This window comes from Cucumis sativus, chromosome 4 (genome assembly GCF_000004075.3).
Source record: "Cucumis sativus cultivar 9930 chromosome 4, Cucumber_9930_V3, whole genome shotgun sequence".
In the NCBI taxonomy this organism is placed as follows: Eukaryota; Viridiplantae; Streptophyta; class Magnoliopsida; order Cucurbitales; family Cucurbitaceae; genus Cucumis; species Cucumis sativus.
Window position 1 is genome coordinate 546,577 of NC_026658.2, and position 17,131 is coordinate 563,707.

At 32.9% G+C, this 17,131-nt stretch overlaps 3 protein-coding genes across 3 annotated transcripts; 2 read left to right on the plus strand and 1 right to left on the minus strand.

Moving 5' to 3' along the window:
- Positions 1 to 2,229: 2,229 nt before the first annotated feature.
- On the plus strand, positions 2,230 to 3,488 carry LOC101203357 (ethylene-responsive transcription factor ERF073). The gene is made up of 2 exons (XM_004152190.3): positions 2,230 to 2,496; positions 2,597 to 3,488. Exons 1-2 carry the CDS (start codon positions 2,337 to 2,339, stop codon positions 3,253 to 3,255), a joined length of 819 nt encoding a protein of 272 aa, XP_004152238.1. The 5' UTR covers positions 2,230 to 2,336; the 3' UTR covers positions 3,256 to 3,488.
- Positions 3,489 to 6,901: 3,413 nt separating this feature from the next.
- On the plus strand, positions 6,902 to 8,917 carry LOC101203604 (60S ribosomal protein L19-1). Its single transcript, XM_004152191.3, has 5 exons — positions 6,902 to 7,088; positions 7,424 to 7,546; positions 8,145 to 8,458; positions 8,590 to 8,645; positions 8,728 to 8,917. Exons 1-5 carry the CDS (start codon positions 6,977 to 6,979, stop codon positions 8,750 to 8,752), a joined length of 630 nt encoding a protein of 209 aa, XP_004152239.1. The 5' UTR covers positions 6,902 to 6,976; the 3' UTR covers positions 8,753 to 8,917.
- A 1,575-nt stretch (positions 8,918 to 10,492) lies between these two features.
- LOC101203115 (fumarate hydratase 1, mitochondrial) lies at positions 10,493 to 16,162 on the minus strand. Its single transcript, XM_004152189.3, has 17 exons — positions 15,777 to 16,162; positions 15,534 to 15,651; positions 15,268 to 15,417; positions 14,423 to 14,533; positions 14,106 to 14,189; positions 13,705 to 13,803; positions 13,535 to 13,585; positions 13,399 to 13,448; positions 13,199 to 13,280; positions 13,019 to 13,113; positions 12,866 to 12,932; positions 12,725 to 12,775; positions 12,409 to 12,504; positions 12,177 to 12,275; positions 12,033 to 12,062; positions 11,882 to 11,947; positions 10,493 to 10,920 (listed from the first exon to the last, which is right to left on the minus strand). The coding sequence occupies exons 1-17, from the start codon at positions 15,923 to 15,925 to the stop codon at positions 10,831 to 10,833; spliced, it is 1,488 nt and encodes a 495-aa protein (XP_004152237.1). The 5' UTR covers positions 15,926 to 16,162; the 3' UTR covers positions 10,493 to 10,830.
- Positions 16,163 to 17,131: the final 969 nt, after the last annotated feature.

Consider the following 17,131-nt stretch of genomic DNA (forward strand, 5'->3'; position numbering starts at 1 on the left):
TAATAATTTGCCCACCATTTACAAATACAACGGTCTCATTGGTTTTTCTTCTTTAACCATTTCTAATTTATGGATTATATTATTCTTTTATTATCTTTGATTTTAATTCTATTTAGCTAAACTAATTATTAGGTTTATTACATTTACACTATGATTAATTAATTTATTTTATTAGTGAGAGTAGGCAATCCTATATTTTAATTTAATGATTGCCTAATTAGCTTTAGTACAATGTATATCTAGTATAATTTTATTTTGATGAAGTGGCATCCATGAAATGACCAATTTTGCCAAAGTTAGTGATGAGATCACAGTTCACATTGCTATATATAAAGTCATAAACATTGAAGACAGCTTATTGGATACTTTTTGTCAAATTGGATTTTTTTGCTTTTAACTTTCTAAAGAAAAGGATTGGTGTTAGCTTTAGTTTAAGATTAAACCTAGAAATGGCTTTATATGAAAATATAAAATTAATGAAATAATTAAGTTTTAATTCAAAAACGGAGTGAAGTATTATCTGATCGGAATCAAAATATTAACGATTAATTTCGAGTGACCGATCTCGAAGATGAAACATGAAAAATTAAAGAGAAGGATAACCTAACCCTAAAACATAACATAACTATATATATATATATAAATTGAGATATTATTTCTATTTTTGTACATAATCAATGCATTGTCCGTTATTCTCTTTCGAGTGAATAAAATGTTATGGTGGATCAAAGCTTCTCCAACTTGTTGCTTAACATGTGTAGGCATTAATTAGTTCTTCCGACCGTATTGTCGATGATAAAAAATGCATGTGACGAAAGATTGTTTACCAACGCTCTTTGAATGGCTCGACAATTTGTTTTATCGTTGAATTTTAATATTCTTACCGTAAAATTTAAAATTTTGCTATATTTTGTAATTATTTATAAATTAAGATAGTTTTTCATTTACGAATCATGATTGGTTTTGTATAAAATAAATTGGGTTAGGATAAGATGAGATGGAGTATTATCGAGACTGTCTTCGTCCATTCCAAGTTTGATTTCTCAATATAATATAGTATAGTATAATAGAATATAAGATAAGATAATATAATCGATAGTACATAAAGAGAACAATTAATGGAGTAAATTAATAGCAACTCTCCCACTACAATAACCAAGTTGAAAAAGCATTATAATCGAGTAAATTTGATTCAAACTTTGAATATAGATTAGCTTACAAAAACATATACTACAAACTCATGATTAAAACTCAAATTTATTTGCTCAACCAAATGCTTGCCACCCAACCTAACTCCCTGTTATGTTCACCCTGGGTTAAATATAAGAACCTTACTGTTTTTGTTGGTATAGAATTCTTGGAGTGATACAAAAAATATGTTAACGTGTAGAATTTTATGCTCAATCTAGATAATACTATACCATTATTTTGTGTATGAAGGGATATTATTTAAAGTAAGCACAATAAAACTAACATATATAGTAATTTTACTATGATTGAAAGTTTAATTCTCTATCTCTCGTATTGTTAAAGATGAAGAAAACTCTTTAATTATATTTTTGTTTTTATATATGAAGGTGGAGAATTGAATTTTTGATTCGACTTTATATATTTAAGTCTTAGTGAAATTGATTGTCATAATTATGTATTTTTAAAGTTAATTGGGATGACATATCTTTTAGTCCCTAATTACTTATATTATATATTATTTATATTACACTTGATTTGACTAATTAGACTAAGATCCCTTAATCAATGTATAAATAAATTAGTGATAGAGTTACGAATATATAAGAGTTTTCCTATTAACAAAGTATTATAATTTTTTTTTTTTGAAAAAGAATATATAATATTAGTTTTGAATTACAAAGTTTAGTATTTTTTTAACTTCTTAATCACTAAAATCACATGTACCAAAATCTATCTAACTGTTGAAAGTCTAAAACTAAATTTGTAATTAATTTTTTTAAAAAAAGTAGAGGTTTTTTTAAAATATATAACATCATTTAAAAAGATTTACAAAATGGTAAATATTGATGTACACTAACATAAAAGTCTATAAAAATTTGAGTAATTTTTTAAAAATAGTTTTATATACTTAATTATTATGCAATTAATTTATGTAGTAAAAAGTAAAAGAAAGAGGCGAGAGAAGAAGGAAAGGCAAGCGGGTGAAATGGGAAGAAGCTTCCTGAGTTTCTTCACTGTCTTCCACCAACGTAACGACGCCTACAAAAACCTCTTCTCCTCTCTTTCTCCTTTCATCCATCCTTCATTCCTATCTATCCTCTCTTCTTCTTCTTCTTCTTTTCTCTACAATCCCCATTTTTCTAATCATGTGTGGTGGCGCCATTATCGCCGACTTCATCCCTCGCCGTGACGGCCAACGCGTTACTGCTTCCGACATTTGGCCTAACTCCTCCCTTTTCCATTTCAACAAAATTCCCTCCAATCAAGTTTCGACTCCCCTCAAACGAACACCCCTTCCTTCTTCCGGTAAGATCATTTCTCCACTCCTTCTCCTCTTCTTTTCTTCTCCATTCGTGGTCGCCTTTTTGTTGTTTTATAAATAAATTTCATGGTTAATTAATTTCAGAGGCTTCGAAGCCCAAGAAGCGGCAGAGGAAGAATCTTTACAGAGGAATTCGTCAGCGCCCATGGGGAAAATGGGCGGCTGAGATTCGTGATCCCAGGAAGGGGATCCGTGTCTGGCTTGGGACTTTCAATACGGCTGAGGAAGCCGCTCGAGCTTACGATCGAGAAGCTCGCAAGATTCGTGGAAAGAAAGCCAAGGTCAATTTCCCTAATGAAGATGATACATATTCCATTCAAGCTCCCATTCCTCAATTTCACCCTCATCTCTACACTGTCCCTGAAAATTCCGAATTCCCCTACGATCTCAACCAAATCGGTGATTTCACCAGCACTCACTTTCCCGTGGCGATTGAGGAACAATCCGGCTCTGGGTCGGAGGATTCTTATCCTCCACCGGAGAGATTCGGTGTGAAAGAGTCTTCTGAAGAGAAGCCGGAGCAGAAGGTTAGCGTTATTGCTGCAGTGGAGGAAGAGAACGAGGTGCAAAAGCTTTCTGAGGAATTAATGGCGTATGAGAACTTCATGAAGTTCTACCAGATTCCATACCTTGACGGTCAGTCGACGGTGACGAATCCAGCAGAAGAACAGGTGGTGGGCGATCTCTGGAGCTTCGACGACGAGGATGGCCTTCACGGCTCTGTTTCGTCGTCTGAATTATGATGATTGATGATCCAATAACTTCTCTGAATTATCGGCCACTCCATCTCAAACCGGTTTCCTCCATTTTCAATTGTTGTTTTGTTATTTAAATTCCAGAATGTGTTTTGTGTAAGTTTCTGTGGTTGAACGATGTCAATTTGTTGATATGAAATTGTTCTTTGTACGATTCTGTTTCTCAATCAACATTCCATTAATTCATTTATTTAATGAAATAAACAGAAATCTTTCATTTACATCAAAGATCCCATTCCAAAGCACACTGATCTCAAGTACAAGGCAACTTTTTTTTGTTCTTTGATGAATTAACTCAGATTTGGTGAAGTTTTTAGTTGATGAATAATATACGAGTATTATGTTATAGGACAATAATCTAATTAAACATGTTTAATTTAGGTATAAAGTAAAAACGTTAATCTCTTGAGAGGAATAACATAATACCATTTTGTGTTGCGATGGAGAATAAACAAAGATACTGGAAGATTGATTGAATTGGTTGCTTAATTGAAGAAAAAGATCCAAAATGAAAGAAAGATTATAACAATAAGATGAGCATAGGTAAATTGGAGGAAGTAATTTAGTTTGAAATTTATGGTAAGTTGTTGGGGGTAAGTAAGTAAGTAAGTTGAAGAATAGAGAATAAAAGAGAAAACTATGGGTTAAGAGAAAAAGGTGGGCGCACGTAGAGAGAAGGGTGTAAACAAAACTAGTACGTTTCTACTTTCTAGATTCTTACCTCATTTGTTCTACCTTTCCTACTCCCCACCGCCATTTTCTTTTCTCAATTTTACTCTTTCGGTTAAAAAATGTTTTTCAAATTTGTAAAGTTTTTAAAATATCTTTTAAATATCCCTTACTGTAATCTATGTTTTAAAAAGTTAGAAATAGAAAAAGAAAAAGTGAGAAATAGTGACATAAGTAACAGGTGGAGCCAGAAAAATATGGCTTAAATAATTCTTTTAAAAAAAATTATTTCAGTACATTTTTTTCTTTGTTTTGGTATGTTTGAAGGTAAGATTTTGATTTCAATACTTTCTTTCTTTTATTATTTCTTGTTTTGGTATGTTTGAAGATAAGATTTTGATTTGGGAGTTTGTGAAATTTGGTGGGATTTTATGTTTTGATTTTTATTTTTGTTGTTGAAAAAATTGGTAAGATAAGAATTGGAAAGTTAAAAGACAAACTTTTCAGTGTGAAAAAATATTGATATATCATATATATATATATATATGTACAATTTATTTTTAAATTGGTTATTTACAAGCTTAAGAAAACTTCAAACACATTAATAGCTATATTAAGGGTGGAAAGATTTTTTTAATTTTTTTTTTAAAATTAAGTTTATTGTTTTGTCGCAATGAATTAACCATTTATATTCAAATACTCATAGTCTAAGTATTTTTGATGGTATTTTTTTAACTTTTGAAAGTTTAAGGATGTTTTTGAAATTTCAACGACGTTTTTTAACATAAAGTTTGAAAGCATTTTTTAAAATGTAATTGAGTCTTCTTTCCTTTATAATTATTATAAATTAGGAGTATTATTATTTCATGTCTATTATTGTTATTAAGTGTTTCATATTCATCCTCTCTCTCCTTTTCACTAACTAGTCAAATAGTACGTAATTCAATTACAAAAAATTATAACTTAGATCAAAATATCCGATTGTTTATGATAAATCATTGAGGGTAATAATCAATTTGGACCAAACCTTGGTAAGGATTTGTTTGATATAGAATTTGAAAATAAAGGATTCTTTAAAGATATAGTTGTAGTCATTTTCTCAAATATGTGTTTGGTAGCAAATTCACTTATTTGAGTATAATTTAAATAAATGTTATAAACGAGTAAATATCAATTTATATTAAACTTTAAAAAAATCATTTAAACTCAAAACTAATAATCATATTAATTTCAAATCCTAAATGTCTTAAGCATATCCATTTAAACGAAGAATTTGCACGAGTGTTCCATAACTCAGCTTACATAATCAAAAGAAAAAGTATCCAATTGAGAGTTGATTAATAGAGAACAAAAGTTTAGTTCAACTAACACTTGTATGTACTTATGCATAAATAATCCCAAGCTCAAATTTTCCTATTTTTTTTTTCTAAAACAGTTGATACATGAAGCTCCAAGACTCAGTTTTTATTTTGGAGTTCAATTGTCTTTTTCTCAACAACAACAAAAAAAATGATTGAATGAATTTCTCCCCAATAATTATGGTCTAATAATAAGTGTGAATCGATATCCAAAACTTTCAAAAACTAGCAAATGTACTATCTCTTTCAAATGCATTACTTTCATGTATAATTTTGAATGATAGATAATAAAGTATTCATAATACTATTTTGAATCTTATTTAAATATAACATCTCATATATATCATTAACTATAAACCATATTTATAGCTAACTATATATTATAGTGTATCCTTTATTTCTTATATAAAAAATATTAATCACATTAATATAAATCACACCTCTATCTTTAACTGAAGATCACTCAGTCACTAAAGATCCACAACTACACTCTTTGCACTTCAGACATATTTCTATGTCCATGAGTATAACTTATCAACTGTAAGTCAACTCTTCACAAATCACTTTGTAACTACATGTGGGTCAAATTATATCGTTTTAAGATTGTAATTGCATCTAACTCTCTCTAAGACTCATGAACAAGTTGTTTATAGTCTTACCATAAACAAAACTCTATTGTCTAATGAGAAGAAGATGTCCTATTGTTCAACACTCGAAGTCAGCACTTAAGGGAACAACTCATCTACTTACCCTAAAGTCGAGTAAAAGTCAATTCTATATTATGTAGTTACTCGAACAATTTTTTTAAAATGGTAGGCTTACTAAGCCGACAAATTTGACCACTTTTACTCACACAAATATAAGAATTGCCCTCATAGACAAGAGCCCATAACTCACTCAGAACTAAGGTCGAGTCACCTATTGTTATCTTATAAAATACTGTCAATCTTCTCAATCAATGGTGTCATAAAAGGAAGATTAATCATTTGGTTGTTTAGTTTTATAAACTCTTTATATAGTGTATCCCCACTCACATGTCTTCACGTAAACGACTAAAGTAAAATATTTTGTATTATTTTACTATACAAAATATGTTGTATCGATAATGTTACTAAGATAGGGTAGCCAACTTTATTCATATAATATAGACCATTTAGATTATTACTTAAACATTATCCTTTTATCAACCACGTACACATGTATGTGAATGTTAATGATAAGTTGCCTAAAACAACTTTGGATCTTTTTTGAATGGATTACTGCTTATATAAAACAATCAACAATTATTTCAAATAACATATAACTACTTGGCTTTGGAACCTACATCCCCACACATGCATTATTATTTCCTTCTCAATTAATATCATGTTATATGAGTACACATACATATGTCATATTTTATATTTTATTCATGGGTATTTATAGGTGTAACACAAATATATCAATTTTCATTGTGATGAAATATACAAAGCCCTATATGAATGGTATAACTTAAAAAGCCCAAAATCGTACTTTTATGTCCACAAATAACTTTCAATGGGCCGTCTTGAGGCCCAAAAAAGTCCGGAAATCAAAAACCCTAACCCTAGGGCAAAAGCAGCATCAGTGGTTGTATATAAATAGCGGAAGAATGAGTTGCGCGTTTCTCTTGGATTGCAGCAGCACGCAGGAGGTTTAGAGAAATGGTTTCGCTCAAGCTTCAGAAGCGGCTTGCCGCTAGTGTTCTCAAGTGCGGTAGAGGCAAGGTCTGGCTGGATCCTAATGAAGTCAATGAAATCTCTATGGCCAATTCTCGTACGTTCCTTTTTCTTGTTTGATTCCTTTCTTCTTTTACCACTTGTTGGGATTTCAATTTGATCTGCTTGTTTATTAAGTTATTTTTGGTTGTTTGTTGCGTAATTTGATAAGTATACGTAAGCTGTGGAGTTGGATTTTTCATTTTGATCTGCTTGATTGGGATACACCATTCCTCTTAACTTGTTTAATTCGGATACATTACTTTTTAGATCTTTTTTTCTTATATATACTGATTTTTTTTGTTTCTGGAAGTCTAGAATAAATATTTAGTATGTGTGCTTCGGTTTTTTTTTTTTGGGGGGTTGATTAAAGTGGTGTTCTGTTTGATGTAGGCCAAAACATTAGGAAGTTGGTTAAAGATGGATTCATTATCAGGAAGCCAACGAAGATTCACTCTCGTTCCCGTGCTCGACGAATGAAGGAGGCTAAGAGGAAGGGACGTCATTCTGGATACGGTATTGTTCTTTTGAGTTCTGTTATTGTTATTGTTGGAGTGCACGTTCTATACTCTTGCATAATTTTCGGGTTTGTGTGCAGGAGATGGACACTTTGTAAACTGATGTTTCAGTTGTTTTTTAAAATTTCCATTTTTAGAGAAATTGAAGATGAGAAACCCATATTCTTTTAAGAAACTTAGAATTAGGGTATGTAGTTGTTAGTTATGTAGGAACATAACGGCCATGATATCGTAGTGTTTGATTCTTTATTTTTTTATGAAGACTTGTATTTGTTTTCGTCCACTTTACTCTTTTTTGCAGCTGATAAATGTTTTCTTTTCTTGTGAAACTAAATTTAACGATTTGATATTCTTTTTCAATCTTAAAATTTAGTCGGGAAACAGGTACATTCATTTTAAATTTTGACTGGTAGAGTTGTCATTTTTAGCGGCTTAAATGTGTGTATGGATCAGAATGGGTAATGGAATGCTCAGTAATATGTGCATTTTTTACACATAGTGTATCAAGGGCTTTTACAATTAGGAAGCAAAAAGTGTTTGTTTAGTGAAGTGCTTTTGTGGTGACTTTAGTCACTTATCATGTCTGTTGCATTTAGGTAAGCGTCGGGGTACCAGAGAAGCTAGATTGCCCACCAAGATCCTCTGGATGAGGAGGATGCGTGTCCTGAGGAGATTACTCCGTAAGTATAGGGAGTCAAAAAAGATTGACAAACATATGTACCATGACATGTACATGAAGGTTAAGGGTAATGTTTTCAAGAACAAACGTGTGCTGATGGAGAGCATCCACAAATCTAAGGCTGAGAAGGCAAGAGAAAAGACATTATCAGATCAATTTGAGGCTAAGAGAGCAAAGAACAAGGCCAGCAGGGAAAGAAAGATTGCCAGAAGAGAAGAACGGTTGGCCCAGGTACATCAATACTCATTATAAGTTGGACAACCTCATTTCTTTTCCGTATCTCATGCTGCTGCTTCAACCATGAGTTTCTTTAACATTAGTCCCATCCCATGTCAGATTATTGACTTTGTCTTCTCATTTAGGGACCTGGTGAAAAACCAGCCGCAGCTGCCCCAGTTGCTGCTTCTCAAGCCCCTCAGTAAGTAATTATGATTTTATTTAAATCAAGTAGATTAGGTAGCTGATTTATATAATGAATTTGCCGTTTTCCTCTCATGCAGGGTATCAAAAAAAGCAAAGAAGTGAACTTTTGATCGATCGTAGATCCTCAATTACTGTACTGGTTTTGACCACTTTTGTTGTTTTTCTTGTTTTGGACAATTTTCTTTGTTATCAGAATTCCAGACGAATAGATATCTACATCTATAATTTTTCTAATTTATCAATCGTTCCATCTTTGTGTTCTTTTTATGTTTTATATATATTTCTCAGATTTTCTCACAAGCTTTGTTAGGAACCCTTTTCATCCCAGTTTTTCTTAATATTTGATGTCTGAATATGCCTTACATCCATTAAAAATGTTAACTTCGAAACTTGAATAGCCGATTTGGTCTGTATTGAAGGTAGTGAAAGAGAAATAGTTGTGGAACTCCGAGTGCTCTGCTGTTCTTTTGCCTTTCTTTTTCTAATCGTTTGTCCAAATGATATTGATAGTTTAGTCTGAGGTTATTAAGTTTTTATTTTCCTAATCTTGCTTGCCTTGAACGTTTTCAAGGTCCAGACTATAGGGACTACTATATTTACTAAATGGGTTTGGCCGTCCGTTATTCTAAGTATGTGAAGCGAATTGAAAAGCATTGATTAATCAACAGGTAGATCTTAATCATTGGTGACTATGGATAGTGGTTAATTTTTTGGGAAATCTTGAGTCTGATTTGTGCGAAGTGAGCATAAATGTTCATATGTTGTAAATGGCTCTTACTATCTAGTTTTTCAAGAGGGCCAGTTCTGTAGGCTTTCATACCAACTTGAAATCATTGATCGTGGGGAAATCGCTGTTCTTTTATCCTTTTGGTAACAAAGTGATGACCACAAAATTAGGTTCATGCCTAAGCTTCTGAAACTTAAACAAGTTGTTTGTATGTGGTTTGGCTTTCTTCTTCAACCCACAGCAACTCTAGGCCTAACTAAGTAATAACGATGGGAATATCATTATCTCAACATTTCGTTGGGAAGTGATTAATAAATCATACTTCGATAATAACCCTTCTAGGTGATTCTATTTTCTAACAATTGATGTGACATTAAGAAAACCTTTTATTCAACAAGTTTTTTGTGTGTAAAAACTACTGCGATGTGATGAGTTGAGTAACGAATTAATTTAGTAATTACTTTTTTCTTTTGAAAGTTGAGTTTTTTTTTCATTTTCTTAGCAAAATTTGTATCAATTAGAATGAGACAATGTTTCATTGCATAGAATTGAGACAATGTTTTTGCATATTTTGGTTTCATTTTATAAGATATAGATAAAAAAAAGTTAATATTAAATCAACTAAATCAATCAAAAGAGTTATCCAATGAACCCTAACAATTTTATTTTTGTTTTTGAAATTTGTTTCTTTGAGCATATTTTCAAGTAAACACTTATATGAACTTGTAAGATAATTTATAATGTGAAGTGTGTCTAGAAGGTTAATAATCAAAAGCACAAAACCAAAACCATGTGGTTTTCTAACAAGGTTAATATCTCTTTTGGAAATCTTTGCCAACTTTATATAAGAGGAAAGTTCGGTATTTGAATATGATATACAATCCATGGCTTGGCTACGAAATATGATGCAAATAGAAAATTTTCCAAAGCGATATATCATATTTATGGAACTTCATGACGAAATCAACTCTATACCAATATTCCTTTAGAGTCGTGATTATACCATACCTAAGATATGTATGCATAATAAAATGTGTGCAATAATGCTTTTATTTTTTCAGAAAATACCGAAGTCTAACCCCTACTGAACACTACAAGATTAGAACAAACAAGTAGAGGCTCAAATCCCCTATTGATGAATGTCATATTCTTCATTTTCAAAAGGGGAAAAATGATCAAATTCTCAAAGAGATCCAATAATAAACGTAGACGTACACAAGAAATAATGTCTCCAAAAGAAATTATTAATTACTTCCCGCAAGAAAACCTTTTTGACAATATTTTCTAAAGTAGAAGAGAACGGCCAGACACTCTTTCTGTGTGGTCATTTTATTATCCAGTTCAATCCTCATAAAAATGGATTTGTTGTTCCTTTTAGGGGAAAAATGAGAGTACCTATAAAAATGATTTTGATGGATCCAAACACAGAAGAAGGAAGCTTTTTAGCTCTCTATTAGCAATCGGATGGACCGATCATTTTCTCGGGCACCACATGTTTATCAAAATCTTCCTCGCTTAGAACTCCAAGCTTCAGTGCAGCTTCCTGCATTATCAAATACCAAAACCACAATTAACCAATCAAATTTAAGTTTCAATCCTTATTTTGGTGGTCTGTGTATCGTATCATATATGTTTTATTTGGTCTCCAAGTATAGTTCTTCAATGTAAGTTTGTTTCTTTTTTGTTCCAAACTTGAGTCCCTGAACTTCAATTTTGATCTAAAAAATTGATTGCTCTATTAGATAATTTGAATTTTATGTCTAATGAAATCCTAGATTTTCAATTTGTATTTAGTAGACTGATTTTTTTTAAAAAAAAAAAAACTTGAAAATTTAGGGACAAAACAAGTACAAACCTCAACCATGGACTAAATTTCTAATAAGTGGTATAATTTCTCTCAGTCCCTTTTAACTTTCAATGGTTTGTTCTTATTTCTATATTTGACATTAAAATGCTAATATAATCCCAGTTAATTTTTCTTTAATCGTTCAACAAGAATCTAAACATCCAAGCATATATGAAGCCTTGACACCTAACATACAGCATTTGACTTTCAAGTACTTGTTCATGTAGACATCTTTTTAATTATAAAAAAACATTAATTTTTTCTCCATGTAGATATCTTATTCACTCATATAACAAACCCTAGACATTTTCATGTAGACATCTTATTCACTCATATGACATCATGTATAAGTTTGTTTTTTCCCCTTAATATAGGTGTGTAGTTCTCCAAGGTGCTTAAGTATCTAGTAATAAAATACGGTTGTCGACATTTTGAAGTGGAATTGACAGAGGGTTCTACAGGGTGTGGCCTAGTGAGGTTTCACTGAAGTAGCTGTCAGGACATTGGTTTTCTGGGGATAGAATATTGTTAGGAACCACCGTAGTTTAGATGTCCTTGTCCCACATTAGTTAGAATGGGATAATCAGTGCGGTACTTAAATAGTTTGGCTCTCCTACCCCCAATATAAATAAAACTAAAATATAAATAAAATTCATACCTTCAAAGTACTCCCTTCCTTGTGAGCTTTCTTTGCAACTGCAGCAGCGTTGTCGTAACCAATTTTCTGGGCAATAAGCCAGGGACATATATTAGCAAACAAAATACCAAGCTTAAGGAAAACGAGAGCTTTCTAGTTGATGAACACTTACAGGGTTTAAAGCTGTGACGAGCATCAGAGACTGAAGGGGCCATCGGATTTACACGAAGAGATAACCACAAGAATCATCAGCCAAAAATCTTCTATTCAACAGTGTAGTATAGAAGTGTTTATCAAATAATAGTAGAAAATTTACCTCATGGAGTAATTTCGAAATTCTTTCCCTGTTAGCTTGAATTCCCCTCACACAGTTCTTCTCAAATGAAGCAGAAGCATCCCCTAATAATCTCAATGACTGCCAATGATATACCAGCATTGGAGATGAAATAGAATCCAGAATTTTTATTTTAACTGTTTAGTTTCTGATATCATTATTTGAACGTAATCCCTAGCCATAGTAACGGTGAAGAGATGATGATGGAACTTACATGCAAAAGAGCATTGGCTATCATTGGTTTATATACATTAAGTTCAAAGTGACCATTTGACCCACCAACAGTTATTGCCACATGGTTTCCCATAACCTGCATATAAACGATGAGAGTTGCCATATCATCTTTTAAATTCTAGAATGACAAAACAATACACATGAAATAATCACTAAGAATCTGAGTACGCGTAGGCTCATGGAAATTAGCCAAAAGATTTTGTGGAACAAAAGGAAACAAACATAATGAGTTGACTGAATCTATGTTAATTAATTCCTCTTACAGCACCCCATAAACTACGCAAGATATTATTTACCTGAGCGCAGACCATAGTGAGAGCCTCACATTGAGTAGGGTTCACCTTACCCTGAAACAAAAAAAAAATGTTTAGGTTACGAAAACCCAGAATGCACATGCCACCAAATATATATGCAAGGAGAGAGAGAGAGAAAGTAACTGGCATAATACTACTGCCTGGTTCGTTTTCGGGAAGAATAAGTTCACCAAGACCACAACGTGGACCACTGTATACTTGAAATGAAATGAAAGGAGAAAATGTTAGAAAGAAAGAAAAAATAACAAAGAGAAAGATTGACAAAACTAATACAACCTTCCCAACAGGCGTATGTCATTGGCAATCTTCATCAAAGAAGCAGCAACTGTGTTAAGAGATCCACTAGTTTCAACGAAGGCATCATGTGCAGCCTAGTAGAAAAAAAGTGGTTCCATGTGTGAAGGATAGAAACCCCAAATTGTGGAATAAAAGGATGAAGCTCATCCAATGACTAACCAAGGCTTCGAACTTGTTTTCTGCTGTCACAAATGGCAAATTTGTTTCTTCAGCTACTGCTGCCGCTATTTTCACATCAAATCTGAACAATAGATAACACCAATATAAAATGAGAAACACGTTCAGCCTTCTTATCATCAAGCTGAATATCCAAAAACAAGATAGTTTTCCTTATCCAAACTAACTAAAAGGAATTATACCCTTTCTTTGTGTTCAATCCAGTTCCAACAGCCGTTCCACCTTGGGCAAGCTGCACAAATGGAATGTTGAAGTGTCAAAAAAAAAAAAAGAAAGAAGAAGAGACAAAACATCTGGGAAAATCACACGTTTTCCAACCTGATACATTCGAGGTAGAGTACACAAGACTCTATCAATACCATACTTCACCTGCAGTCCAAGCGCATACCAATAAGAAAATTACTCATATGCAATTCGTTAAACCCTCTTCTTTTCGATAGACATAATAACCCAGAACTTCCACAAGCACATAGAGAAAGAAGGCATACTTGTGTGGTATAGCCACTGAACTCTTGTCCAAGAGTTAGAGGTGTGGCATCTTGAGTATGAGTGCGTCCAATTTTCACGATATCTTTGAATTCTATAGACTGTTAGGATCATAACAGAGAAATACAAGGAATTACAAACTTATGAAAGTGCAAAGGGAAAATAGAATGCAAGGCAAGAGCTTGGAGTGTAAATAAACACATACATTACTAGCACACAACTCAATTGAAATGTGCTAAACCTAGGATGGTACAATAAGATCCAAACAATGTGGATCTTGTAATGTTTTCCCACTTTTATACATTCAGCTAAGCCCATGCAATCAAACAAGCATAGAATTAAAGAGACTTTTGCAAACTATGAAATTGAAATTTTCGGCAGCATAGCCTCCTAAACATCAAACCTTTGAGTATAGTGATGAATGCAAAGTTTTCAATTTTGGTATGAATTTGGAATTAATTTCTGTTGCAGCTGCTATGTGCATTACCTGCGAAAGGAAAACAGTAGAAATCAGAAGTGGAGAAAAACAATTAGTCAATTGAGACAAAAAAAAAAGTTGTTTCTTGGTCAAAGAATAAAGACAAAAGTTTGACTATTAAAATTACTAAACAAAAAGAAGCTTGGCCATGGAAAACTGCTAAACTTGGTTTTTGTTAGTTATAGAATTAGAGTTAGAATAGCAAGCAATTGACAAATTAACTTGGTAAATCAAAAGCTTACAGTTGGGAATGTATCATTAGAAGACTGGGACCGGTTAACATGGTCATTTGGGTGAACAAACTTATCACCACGTTTGTGGCCAAGAATCTCAGATGCTCTGTTAGCAATAACCTGCCACAAAAGTAAGATGTTCGTCAATTGTGCAGTAGAGGTCCGTATTTTCTAACATTCAAATCAACCAACAAAGTAGACCCTAAGGGGCATTCTAAAAAAATTACTTTACAGATTACCATAGTATACATCTTCATCTATTATGGGCACAAAACATTCTTATGGGGCACTTCAAATATTTTAATGAAGGTTAATAAAGGATTTTATTTTACAAGAGATTATACTTAGAGAATGCATGAATTTGACACGATGAAGAAGAGGAAGAGGAGAAGGACTATTGTCATCTTACACCATTTTAAATTCATCTATTATTGACCACTAGTTTTGAAGCTGCCTACTTCACGTAACATTGTACAATAAATTTTAGCAATCGAGTTTAGGGGCAAAGTAAATCCGAACACTGACTGAAGCTCACTACCCAAGAGAAGCAAATCATTTCTCTGGTTACTATGAGTTAGTACACCTGCCGTCTTGCTGTTTATAAGAACGCAAAAACGACCAAGAAGCGTGACATAAGCTTCCATGCCTCTGGAAAGCATTTCGATGGTAACCAGAGTCCCACACATATCGATAAAAAAAGGAAAAACTATCAAGGATGGAAAACACATTGTGACGCCTGCCTCAATAACTTCTCCAAAGAAAATGATTCGTGAAAAATCCTAAAATATGCTAACTACGTACAATCCTTCACTCTCGAAACTTCATAATCAAAATAAAAACAGAGTTGTTCCAACCTCATTCGCATTCATGTTACTCTGAGTACCACTTCCAGTTTGCCATACAACAAGTGGAAAATGATCATTCAACTTTCCCTCCGCTACTTCTTGAGCTGCTTGCATTATGGCTTTCCCAATTGTTGGATCAAGACCGTAGTCCATGTTTACCTACAAAAACAGACTCACAATGAGCAAGAGAATAAGAAACTATTCCAAAACCGTATTCCACGTTTATCTCAGTTGCAAAACACGAACTATTGTACTTAATTTGAAAACGAATGGACCTTGGCAGCACACTTTTTAAGAACGCCAAAGGCACGAATTATAGGTTCTGGCATTCGCTCCCGGTCGCCTCCGATCTCAAAATTCTGCAACGATCTCTGCGTTTGAGCTCCCCATAATCTAAAACACAACAAAAAATTCATAAAAACTCATTTCACTTCACTTATCACAGCTCCCCATAATTTAAAACACAACGAACACAAAGCAATTATTAGTCAAGTAAATCCAAAAACAAGACAAACTACCTATCGGAGGGAACGTTGATAGGTCCAAAAGTATCCCTTTCCTCGCGAAAAGACGTGGAGTAAGATCTCAGTGACGTAGTAGCATAACGAGCCATCCCAAAGAGGTGTGAAGCGGAAGATCGCCGGGACAAAACATAGACGGCCGCCATTTTTTAGAGGTAAAAGCTAATATGAGTTTGGGGAAGAATGAGAGAGTGATCCGGAAAGAGGAGGAGAGAAGAGTAACAAATAAGAATGGAGATTGGGGAAAGTGGAATCCTCGAACGGAGGAATGGACGGAGATAAGACGCCGGAGAAATGGCAGGTGACGTCAGACGGTGGTAGGTGTCGTGAAAGAATACGGCGATTTATTTGGACGAACAAAATACAGATTCAAAAGAGAAATGGAATTGGCTTTCACGGCTGCGCCTGCCTCACGTGACTTTTCTTTCGGCCCAATTGAGACGGCCCGGCCCGGCCCAACTCCAATTCCCTCTTCTTCTTTTTTTTACTACTTTAGTTCAATTATCTAAAAGTTCATTTTGATTGAAACTTTGTTAAATAATTATAATAATCTTTTTATGCAAGATGGGAGGACAAGTTGTCCTGCCCTAGGGTGTCACGTAGATTTTACTTGATGTACTCGATTTGCCTTGGATTTGTGGTTTTGTTATATTTAATTGAGGTGTGAATTCTGAAGAGCTGTTTCGTGTGTTGTTATTTATTATATTTGACGTAAATGTAGCCGTTGGGGGATTTTTCGGTAGAAAGCTGTGTGGATTATTCTTCTTAAAACCTTTTTTCTTAAGTTGTATTTTTTCTCTTTTGGGTTGTTTTATTACTTTATGTTTCAGTGTTTTATTTGTGTCTTGACTTCAAGCCATGAGTTATTCTCTTTTTTCAGTAATATAATACCTTTATAAAAATAATAACAATTAAAAGTGTTAGGGCTAAACTTGAACAATTTTTTAACTATATGATTAAAATTTGTGAACTATGGTAGAATGTAGAGTAGAAGGTAGAAAGTAAGTATTTAGTAAAAAAAAATTATGCTAAAAATGTAAATTTTCAAATTTACATGATCAAATTAAAATAAAACTCAAAATTCAATAAATATTTTGAAACTTAAATTTAGAAAACTAAATAGAAATCGCTTAACAATGTATTTTTTCTTTAAAGTTTGCTTAATATCCTCATGAAAACCATAAATTAGGAGCAGAGATGATGGTTAAAATTGATGAAATTTATAAAATGTAGAATAAAGTAATATCCAACTGACCATAATAAGTTAGGACGGAGATTTAAACCTGAATCTATGCATATTATATATGATTTAGTTAGTTGTAAAGTGTAATTTTTGTCTTATTTTGATTGTC

Bases quoted from the DNA above. Each gene is read 5' to 3' on its own strand.
- LOC101203604 (XM_004152191.3), top strand. From the start codon at position 6,977: ATGGTTTCGCTCAAGCTTCAGAAGCGGCTTGCCGCTAGTGTTCTCAAG. The intron at 7,547-8,144 runs GTATTGTTCTTT...TGTTGCATTTAG, and splicing joins GGGACGTCATTCTGGATACG to GTAAGCGTCGGGGTACCAGA. The intron at 8,459-8,589 runs GTACATCAATAC...CTTCTCATTTAG, and splicing joins GAGAAGAACGGTTGGCCCAG to GGACCTGGTGAAAAACCAGC.
- LOC101203357 (XM_004152190.3), top strand. From the start codon at position 2,337: ATGTGTGGTGGCGCCATTATCGCCGACTTCATCCCTCGCCGTGACGGC. The intron at 2,497-2,596 runs GTAAGATCATTT...AATTAATTTCAG, and splicing joins AACACCCCTTCCTTCTTCCG to AGGCTTCGAAGCCCAAGAAG.
- LOC101203115 (XM_004152189.3), bottom strand. From the start codon at position 15,925: ATGGCGGCCGTCTATGTTTTGTCCCGGCGATCTTCCGCTTCACACCTC. The intron at 13,586-13,704 runs GTATGCCTTCTT...CTTGGACTGCAG, and splicing joins TCAGTGGCTATACCACACAA to GTGAAGTATGGTATTGATAG. The intron at 13,114-13,198 runs GTTAGTCATTGG...TTTTTCTACTAG, and splicing joins AAAACAAGTTCGAAGCCTTG to GCTGCACATGATGCCTTCGT.